Source organism: Mizuhopecten yessoensis, unplaced genomic scaffold, assembly GCF_002113885.1.
Source record: "Mizuhopecten yessoensis strain PY_sf001 unplaced genomic scaffold, ASM211388v2 scaffold6211, whole genome shotgun sequence".
Classification (NCBI taxonomy): Eukaryota; Metazoa; Mollusca; class Bivalvia; order Pectinida; family Pectinidae; genus Mizuhopecten; species Mizuhopecten yessoensis.
The window spans coordinates 1,230,181-1,241,700 of NW_018406436.1; the positions used below are offsets into that span (position 1 = coordinate 1,230,181).

Here is an 11,520-nt window from a genome sequence, read left to right on the forward strand (position 1 = left end):
GATTAGACCGTTTTCATTATAGCGGGTCATTGTGGTCTTACTGTATGTTGCGGCCATTTCGTACAATTGTACCAAGTTTCGTCACGATTCCTGCAGCTGCCCATTGAGCTAGCTAGCTAGCTAAGCACAAAGGGACACAAAATTTCATCAAGATCTATCTAATAGTTTTTAACAAATAGCGGCAACAAACGACACATACAAGATCAAAGATGGCTGCCTGGTGGCCATTTTGCTCTCTTGGCTCACCTCAAATAAGGGCTAGACAACTATGGACCAAAAGATTCATTAATGCCAGTTAAGACTATTTACAGGGGATGCCGAACCACGGACAAAAGGCGATAACATTTCAGATTTGTTTCGAGAGCATATGGCATAAGGTGTCTATTGATTGAGCACATCAAGACATTGCTAATCCTGAGGATGTTAGGTTTGAATGTGAACTTATCCACTCCCACACCTGTATGTCAATTTATATTCCAAACGGATGGGATTTGAAGTGGAGCAAAATGCTTTATTTTCATATTTTACTGAGTGTCAAACCTTTTAGATGCTATAAATGATGCTTATAATTGCTGAAAAGCAGGAACTCATCTTTAAAAGAATCGCTCGTCAAACTTTGACATCAGACAATACAAACATTGAATATTCTACAACAAAATCACTGCTTACATTTCAAAATGACAATTTATTACGTCTTTATACAAATATGTAAATAAACAATACATAATTAATGGGTTAATAGCAACATCACACACACTTCCTCTCTACAAACCACAGATACGTGTAAATAAGTTAGGGCTCAGCATCAAAATCCAGTTCTACACACACACTCCTCGATGGTACATGATTTGCCAGTTCCTACGTATACTGGTAAGAAAAGACAAAATACACCTACTGCAGCTATAGGTGAGAAGGCCTACACTATACTTGACAAGAGAAACAGATACATGTTGATATGGAGACAGTAATTATATTTCCATTGCAGTAGGATGAGAAATAGTGATAAAGATAGTGCCGTCGCTGAGGCTCAAACCCGCGACCATTGGCTCGCCAGCCCGATGCTCTACCGCTGAAATAAATGGAAATTTCCTACAGCTGACGCTTGTAAGGCAGCCTAATTACACATCTTTTACACCACATTTATCTCTATGTTAATCAGATAGGGACTACTGATTCTAAAAATAGAATGTAGATCAATATAGAGTACATTGTTTATTTATGAGTACATTTGTACCATTTTTATTTTATTAGTGGGTGAGCACTTTGTACAGTTTTCATAATTACAATTATAATAATAAACTTTATTTACTGAGCATTAAAACCAGATTTAGCTCAGGGCTCATCTCCCTCAAAGTCCTCTGAGTACAGCAAACAGTATTGTGTTAGTTATTTGATCATGACAATTACTTATTATTTTCATGTACAAATCAATGTTACTGTCCGTTATAATTCTGAATTCTGGACTCTTTCATAAAGGGGGTACATGACACGCAAGCAATTTTATATTTATTAATCAGTAATATTACTCATTAAACATATCTGAAACAGGTAATGAAAACAGTTATTTGTTGAGATTTTCATGAAGTTTGTATTGAAATAGTATCAGTAAATGTACCAACAGGAAATAAAACAATAGCTTACCACAGCCAAGTGTGCTACAGCATATAGCTAAACACAGCCAAATGTGTTAATAATAATAATTTGAGGTTCTTATATACCGCTTTATCACAACCTAGCTCGTAGGGTCATCTTGAAGCGGTTCACAAATTATTATCCGTGGTTATAGGGCCTTCACAACCAGCCAATATCTTTATCAACTCCCTGGGGAGCATACAGCTGGTGCTGCCATTTCGACGCTCACAGCTAGCATTCAACAGTTCTAGCACTGCCCAACCACATACTCATTTACAGCTGAGTAGACTGGAACAAGCGGAGTAAAGTATCTTGCTCAAAGCTACAACACAGTGCCATGCCGTGACTCGAACCAGCAACCCTTCGGTCGTGAGCACTGCGTCCAACCACTAGACTACTGTGCCTGCTACTGTTTTACAGTATATAGCTTACCACAGCCAAGTGTGTTTCAGTATAAACAGTATATAGTTTGATTTTCATCACATCATTTCTTGCTATGGACTTAGTTGTAACCAATTACATTAGATAACACATTATTTGATTCATACGAGATATGAAGGTGACCTCAAAGAAAGATTTTTAAAATTATGTAAAAGTATTACCAGGTGTTGTTAGGGCAGTACCTTCTACAGCACACACACTATGCTTATACAACCTAGCTTTACACGGATAATCCAGCTTTTAGCCCAGTTGTACAAGTGACTCCCTGACAGCACTATCAATTCATGTCCTGTTTATTATTTCATTTTTTCTTGCTAGGTATACATTCCTTCCCTATTTCCAATTTTAAGTTTTGTTCATGATATATATAAATTGATGTGTTATGCTTTACATATATAACCTTACAATCATCTGAAAAAGAGACCTGAAAATTGTATAAAGCCCATCTTCCTATCACACGATAATCACATTTTGACTTAATCACACATACTTCCAGATAGCTCTTGCTTGTATATACATGTATATGTACTGTATATAATTGTATATTTATAAGAGCAAGCGTTAAAATGTGATGTTTAAGGAAATACTTGAACAGTGACTGGATTAGCAACTTTTGCACAGCTACTGTGTTCCCTGTGAGATATTGCACCAGTGACTTGCATTCACAATTCATGGGAGATTCATGTGTTACAGGATTTAAACATTGTATGTGGGACTGAAAACAAATTGAACAATTCTATGAGTACAATAAAAACCACATGACACTGTGAACATTTTAAATGATTTGTATGCTGCAACTGTCAACACAGTAGATTTCACCACTCTATCCATCAGTCGCACTATCCATCAGTCCCCCCTGAGGTTTGTTCCTGTAGCAGCTGTACATGTCTGCTTCCACAGAGTATATTTGGTCTGACATAAGTGTATTATTCCTCTTTCTAAGCCACTGCGAAGTAGCTTTTTGTTGAAATCAGAATTGACTTACCCACTGTTTTCTCTACCAACATTTTACTTTGACTTCAGACTTAATGGTAAAAATAAATCTCTCCAACGTAAATTCACATCTGCTGAGCTTCAAACGCCATCAAGCTCTGTTTATAGACAGCATGATGTCACGTCATCAAAGTAATCTTACATTTATGTTCCCTAACTCCATCTTTCTGGTATTTTAAATTGACCAAGCTCTATATTGTCTCAAAATCATGTATTTTCCATATCATGCATGCATGTACGCAGGATAAGAAGAGTTATCTCCCCTAAGCTTCACTCTCCCCCTCTATTCCTTGCTGGTCCTCTAGAATTGGAACTATCAAGTTGTCTTTGGACATCAAGTTATATTTGGTCACAAAATTTGTAAATCTTCTACAGAGGTAGGTTTCATTCTGAAAAACAAAAATCAAAAGATAATAATACATATAATGATTTAATATATGAATAATATTTTTAAAAATAAAATGACTATTTCAAATGGGGATCGTCTGTATTGCAAATTTGATAACTATTGACGTTAGACATTTTTTTAGGAAAGTGTTGAACTTGCAGTTCCAAGCTACCATTAAAATAAAACGACCACAAAAATTACTTGATATCAGTTTCAGTGATTTTTTTCTTCTTTTCTAAATGTACATCTTGCTCAATCGGATTGTTGATTGAAACCACAGATCTTACTTCATTTTAATTAACCAAGGATAATTAACAGATCATGTGTAATATTCCTTAAACAAAACCCACAGATCTTACCTCATATTCATCAAACAGTGTCCTATGGTGGAAGTAGGCATGAGAGAAGATCCTATACACCCGCCGACACACAGACCCAAGCTTGGCTACCGATGATTCCTTTATACTAACTCTGACAACCAAATCAAACAGGTATCAGAAAACAAGGGTAACAACATTACTACAGCCACATTTTCATTTCATTTTCAATCCTGTTACTCATTCAACCCTGAAGGCACATTTGAATTCTTCCAATTCAAACGTTGGAAAAGTTCATTATGAAATTTCAGGGGTGAACGAGTGAATATGTCACACATGTAATGACACCCCATATTTTCTAATCCTATGAAAACGCTATGAAGAAATGACTAAGGTAAAAATACACAGATTAAAACCTGCATCTCTGAAAATTATGGAAACCATGTGGGACTTTAAATTTCGACCATATCAATTTTGCTTACAAACTATGAAATGACATTGAGCTATCAATGATTTTTTCTCTCAAATGGAAAATAGCCATAGGACTCTTTAACATAACAGTTGCTCTAATCCTAAGATCATCATCTGATTTATGAATTTGAATTGGGTTTTTTGATGAACTTAATGGGCACAGTGTCATAAGGTATAAACCTGTCCGAGTATATTTGTCCATCTACAGGCCAACTAAAGTATTTCAAGGAGAAACAGTGAATTTTTTCAAATAAAAATTGTATTGAAATCATTGGCAAAGTGTGAATTTCCCTTTAAATAATAGCGATATACTATATGCTGAAACATATTCCATACAAAATAAGTAGGAAACCTCTGAAACAATCATTTCCCTCATTGAGAACATTAACCTGTAATTAATGATCTTCCTAACAGATATTTACCTGCTAGGGAAGTATTTGTTGCTATTAAGGAGACAGGCAGCTCCATCTAGTGTGTGCCTTGTGTAATCGATGGCTGGACACTAAAACAAAACAAAATTTTAAATCAAAGATTGACTAAGATTGTTTATTTACAACCCTTTTTTTAACGAAAATTCTGTCCAGGTCCCTTTAAATTGTTTTAAATCCATCTTTGCCCAGGGGGGTTCACCCCACTGGTCCCCCACCAGGGTGCTTCCCTGAACCTCCTGGGGGCCTTGAATGTCTCCAGACCCCCGGCCAAACGAAGGGGCAATTCTGAAAGTACCTGTAACTAACCTAAAACTTATTAAAATCCCTGAGTATAGATCACAGGTAACTGAGAAACTTTCCAGAGTGAACACCATTTCTACTGCTAACAGGTTGATTAACAGTCTTCTGTCTTTGCCAGAGTTAGTACTAGAGATATTGTTTGCTCTGGAGAGCAAAAGAGACTGGGCCAGACAAAACTGAAGTAGATAACAATTATCTCATCAAATATCCCTTTAACTCATTCACCCCTGGAATTTCATAATGAGCTATCCCAACCTTTGTATTGGAAGAGTTAAAATGTGTCTTCAGGGGTGAATGGGTTAATAGTTAGAGTACCTTGATGCATGATAGTATTCTTCGATGAACGCTACATGATAACATCTACTTTTTTATTTTATTTTACCGAAATTCCATATATTATAAATTCTGTACATATTGCTTTATTTCAAATAAATTGCCAAAAGTTAAGGTGACTTGCATGACTTGCTTACATCTGAAACTTGTTACCGACAAGCAAACATGTGCACCGTCATCTAGCCGTCATCTAGCCAGTCATGGACCACACTTAACTGAGTTTATAGAGATTTTAAAATGATGTCACTATGACAAAACAGACAGTAATCAGTGAGACTTTGTCCCGACTACCATATCTGTCCGATACTAGTACAGATGAAAACACAAAGTAAATGGTATAGTCCGGGGATCCTTTTCTATATTACATCTCACTAGGACAGTTATCCTCGAGACATAAAACAGTATTAGGGAGATAACCTAGTACCTTACTACGATATCCTGCTGTACAATTACCTCTTTTGGCGTCTTGTGAGCAGCACATAGGAAGATCCACTGTTCTGTGGCAGTCATCTGGGTACAGGTCTCAGGGTTACATTCATTCTGTAAACATGTCAATACCATTCATAAGGCAATCATTGCTTACCCAGATATTCCATTGGTTTAGGCCAGACAAAAAAATATGTTTCCTGTAACATGTTGGACAAATTTAGGGTAGGTAGGTAATTTTTATTTTAATTAAACAAATAATTTTATATGGTTTATATAGGAGAGTGATCTTGACTTTAACAGTGCTTCTTTGAAATTGCCTTAAAAAGTTTAGGGTAGGCACAAAAACTAGGGAAGGTAGGGCTACCGGAAAAACTACATATTTTTTGTTTGGCCTTAGTATTATCATGTGGTTTATGGTAGAAATATTATTTTACTCATTCACATGTGGGTTGCATTGTTTTTTCATTCTCTGTACATAAAATTTGTATAGAGAATGTACAAATGCTGATGTTCAGCTGAGGGAATTTTACAGATGCCATCTTCATACTGTTGAAGACTAACTTACATTTAACTGTAGTTTCACAGCCAATCCATTCAGCTCCATACAAAACTGTCTGTAACATACAAAATTATGAACATTAAATCTGGGAGCATGTTGAAAAATGTCAAAAGATGGAATCGTTTTATTTTCTCCAACCGACACGTCATTGGCTAAAAAATAATCATTCAAGTTTCCAGTCATGAAGTTTAGTAACATGCTAGCAAGATTGTAATGTTCAGATTAGCATCACTAAAAGTTTTAAAATTTGCTAATGCTAACCCATACAAATTCCACTATCCTAAAAATAAGATCTACTATTTATCTCCCAAAACATTTTAATAATAAACAAAAACTAGTCGGCAATAACAGATACCCACTCACTGAAGACGCTTGTGGATGTTGCGATTGAAATACTCCTCGATTATATTCACCATATTTTCTCAATCACCCTGCATACCTTTTGGTATCCATACTCAAGCGCAGCACCCCACTTATAAACTGGTGTTGGCTCTATTTTAAGGTGAAACCAATAGAATGTGATTTCCACTAGCTGGATACTCAGTGTAGCTAGACTTAATGTAGGAGAAATTTATGTCAGGGCGAGGGAACGTTTTCAATATTTACTATTAAAATGTAGGCCAGGCTAGTAGATTTTTTTTCAAAATCTGTCTGTTTCTTAGTACTTCAAATACGAAATCATACACCACTGATCAATGACATACCTTAGATGTTCGTACTTCCATACACCTTCATCCTGACCTTCAGGTGGTGTCAAGATCTCTTCAACATTTGTGAAGTCTTTTCTAATTGCCTGTTGTATAAACTGAAACATAAAATGAGACTTTAGCTATAGTTTAAAACAGATACTTTTAACAATGTGCACATTTTACAGTGAGTTTTATACTAAACAAATAAACCTGGACTTGCAACACATGTATAGGAAGAGAAACCCTACATTAGTATATAGTAATTGACGCCAATGGAAAGCTTCTTTAGGCATATATATATTTAATACTTTTAATGTATAGTAATATGTGACTTATGGTGCGTAGATAAGAGGAAATAGTTTTCAGTTATCTTGTTATGTATTTGTTCAAATATTTAATAGTAAAATAACGCGAAAAATAATCCACAGGATTATCCTAGCACAAATGCTAATAGCAAGAGGAATTAAAGTAACAAGGGTGATCAGACCAAAATTTGTTGAGTCTTGTGTTTAAAAATATTTACACTTTGGGAATTTACCACCTGATTTGGCAGACTATATTCCAGGCCTACACAACCGTGTTACTGCTGATTTGCCTGTGGGTCCCCCTTTTGAATAGTATTTTGTCGATACCATTAGTTGCTATTTTGTCGTTCTAGTCAATACCATTAGTTGCCACTGTTGACCAGGTATAGACAACATAATAAGTGGTTATGTCTGCTACAGAGGCTGCTCATTAACTTCAGAAGCTTCATAACCTATATCAATTGATATAACGTTATACTGAGAAAAGTAAACATGCTTTTTGTTTATTTGTCAGTACCTGTTGTACAGCAAGAGTACTGTCCATCTCTTCAAACGACTCATCACTCCAACTGCACCAGTTCTATAAAACAAAAAAGAAAATATTAACTTTAACCTTATACAGTCTGTTGCTACCAGACCTGTTACACGCATGTGGCAGCATTATAAAAGTTGGGTCCCAAGCAGATGATTAAATCAATTTTATAACAAAATGATTAAATCATATTTGACAAGTTTTTATCCCATTCAACATTTTTGATACAAAATGTCTTTTTTTTTGCGCGTGTCAAGTAAACTTCATGTGCATCAACAGCATCATGCATGTTGACGTCACATCATGACATTGCCTTATCAGATAATCATAAATATTTGTTCTGATACAACAAATAAGGGTAAGAGTGGTGTGTTTGACAGTGGACGGGGCAGGAAACTGCCTACAACTTGTACAAGACCCAGCGCTAAAGATCTAAAAGATTTACGTTTAGTACATCATTCGGATGACATCGCAAATTTAGTTACAGGGGGTGTACACAAGTGTATAAAGTTGACTGCAACCAGGGGATTTATCTTGAAGTCTGCAGGAGGAGTCACTTGCATCCTGAACATTAACGTTACTGCCAAAATGACAACAACGAAAACCGGAAACAGGTGAAGGTACGGAATTACCATCGCCTGCCCCTGTATAATAGGCCTATCTTTCAACATCAAGCATCACACAGAACACGAAATATTCATAAAATATATTGTTTCTACAGTAAATTGGTCGATATATTGCCTCTGTTTTGGTTCCTGGCCTGTTTCGGCGGAGAACCGCTGTACTCCCGTCGGCCATTTTCATCTTCATTTCACAGTGCCCTCTTTGTCACGGGAGATAACTACGTATTTTTTCAATAAATAATTAAGGATGCTAGCTCGTCATTTTGGAATCGCAGTTGTTTTAATATTAGCGAAAGTAGATTTTTAAGCAATATCTAACAGAATATCTCGATACTGACAAATTTGTGAATTACAATACATTTGTGGTGAAATCAATGTTAGCAAGTTAGTCGTAAGAATAGCTCTTCTGAGCCAAAGTTGCATTGTTACAAACACGACTCTAAATAAAAATTCTTGTATCTTGTATCTAGCATTAATATCAACCAACTTTTATTGAATCTTTATATCAGTGTATTCAGTATTGCGGACAATACCGATCAGGAACTATACATGTACCGACTGTTAAATACAATGGAGAACGTAAAGCGTTTAAAACAGCAATGTACGTACTGCGCCTTTGTCGTTTATGCTATTTCTAACTTGTCTGTAGGATTTAATAAATTTATAATAATGAGGTGTTCCAAATTAAAAGAGGGGTCATGGAAAGGTTTCTGGGGACAGACATGTGTAGTAAATGTGGTGGAAACTTAACGCCTGTGTGATGAAATTTAAAGAGCGCCATATTATAAGCATTATAGCAACTGCGATTGCATGGCGTTGTGAAACTTCCCAGAGCGCTGTGAGGTCGCAGGAAAAATTGATATTTTTCATGAAGATGGCGATGTCACAGCGTTTTCACGGCGACCTTGGCGTTTCTACGGAGCTCCATGGCGTTCCTTCGCGTTCCTACGGAGTCCTAGTTGGCGATTGTCTGCACTCTCATGGCGCTCTCACGGCGCTTCCACTGCGTGCACGACTTGTCACGGCGCGCGCACTGCATGTGCACTGACGTTAAGCCCCTGTCACACCTAGCCGCGTTGCCACTGCGATTGCACGGTGTTGTTAAATTTCCCAGAGCGCCGTGAGATCGCAGGAAAAATTAATATTTTTTTCATGAAGATGGCAATGTCACGGCGTTCTCACGGCGACCTTGGCGTTTAAACGGAGCTCCATGGCGTTCTACCGCGTTCCTACGGAGATCTAGTTGAAGATTGTCTGCGCCCTCATGGCCCTCTCATCTCCCTCTCATGGCGCTTCCACTGCGTGCATCGAGTTGTCACAGCCCGTATAAGCACGGTAGAGACGCAGTGCCATATCAGAGTACGTCGTGCAAGCGCCACCGATAACCATTGCGCTCGCACTGCGACCTCTGTGCGCGCCCGTGGCGATCCTGTGGCGTTGTAGGAGACTTAACTTCGCTGCTACGGCGACCTCACGGCGATCCCACTGCCGAGCGACGGCGATTGTTTTGGGCATGCTCAAAGTGCGCACTGTCGCTCGGCGTTCTATGCGATCCCACCGCGTTCACTGGCGATGCCACTGCGTTACCAAGGCGATGCCTGCGATTCCACTGCGCGCAGATCGGTGTTCTGAATTTTTCTTGGACGCCGTGGGAACGCCGCCCTAGTGTGACAGGGGTTTTACCTGTGAGAATTCGAACGTGAATTCGTTAAAGTTCGTGTCAAAATGTTACATATCCTAGATATATAGCTCATATAAAGAAGCTGGTTAGAAATATAATGTAATTTCGGAATACGTTTTTGAAATAAAATAATGAACGAGAAAGGAGTGCCGGTGTCATGAAAGGAATTAACCCTCGCACATCACAGCCGCCATTTTAACTTGTATATTTTAAAGTGTATTTTCAAAGCTCAATTATCAAACTTTGCAATTATTGTTAAAACCTTATTTGAAAAAGCTGGCTAGAAATATTATGTTTGAATAAATATCTGAAGATGTTTTTGAAATTAAATGATGAATTAGAAAGGAGTTCGTGTTTTAATGTGTAAAGAAAGAAAAAAAATCGCACGTCATAGCCGCCGTTTTAACTTGTTTATTCTTAAAAACATGTATTTTCAGAGCTAATTATCAATTTTGCAAGTCTTGTAACAACCTCATTTTAAAATCATGGTAAGAAATATTATCAAATAATTAATAGCTGAAGATATTTTTGAAATTGAAAAGTGAATTAAAAAGAAGTTCGTGTTCTAATGTGTCATGAAAAATAACCCTCAACCATCAAAGCCACCATTTTAACTTGTTTATTCTTATAAAAAAAACACGTATTTTCAGAGCTTAATTATTGAACTTTGCAAGTATTGTAACAACCACATTTTAAGAACCTGATCAAATAATAAATTTCTGCAGACTTTTTTGAAATTGTCTTAAGAACAACAACGGTGTTTGTGTTCTCCTGAAGCCAGAATCATTCCCGATATGTTCGATGTTTGGTGTTTTCTAAACTTAATCATTCAAGTTTACATTCAATGTAGCACTCCCAAACCCCATGGAAATCTCAGCTAGCTACGGGTTTAATATTACGTCGATTATCGATGTTTTCTCGTGGCATTATTATGTTTTGAACAGGACAGGATCATTGAATGCAACGAACCGTATATCCAATATGGCGCAGGTGAAGCGTAACTCACGATATGACATCCGGTTTTACCGTGACCAATAGTAAGGTAAAGAGCAAGTTGCCAATATCTGTAATATATATGTTTCTGATACAGCACAGAATCTTACAGAGATTGGCAACTTGCTTGAGAAGGAGGAAAACGTCACACGTGGAATTAAAATTGAGCGGAAGGAAATCCACTAGTTCAAAGGCCGAGGACGACCTACATTAAAAACCGGGTGGTCACAGTCAGGACCTGATAATTTGGTACAGCTATATTTGGACCAAAACTAAATTGTTCAGATTAAAATCATCTCGCTTGCTTTTACTAAAAAGTAGCCAAGAGACACCATTATTAGACGGAAACAGCACAGAATCTTACAGAGATTGGCAACTTGCTTGAGAAGGAGGAAAACGTCAC

General features: G+C 37.2%; 1 protein-coding gene across 1 annotated transcript; it reads right to left on the reverse strand.

Annotated features, from left to right (window-relative positions):
* Positions 1–665: 665 nt before the first annotated feature.
* LOC110451827 (MOB-like protein phocein) lies at positions 666–8,646 on the reverse strand. The gene is made up of 8 exons (XM_021500034.1): positions 8,562–8,646; positions 7,806–7,868; positions 6,999–7,099; positions 6,301–6,349; positions 5,760–5,846; positions 4,665–4,744; positions 3,814–3,925; positions 666–3,455 (listed from the first exon to the last, which is right to left on the reverse strand). Exons 1-8 carry the CDS (start codon positions 8,628–8,630, stop codon positions 3,330–3,332), a joined length of 687 nt encoding a protein of 228 aa, XP_021355709.1. The 5' UTR covers positions 8,631–8,646; the 3' UTR covers positions 666–3,329.
* Between the last annotated feature and the right edge of the window lie 2,874 nt (positions 8,647–11,520).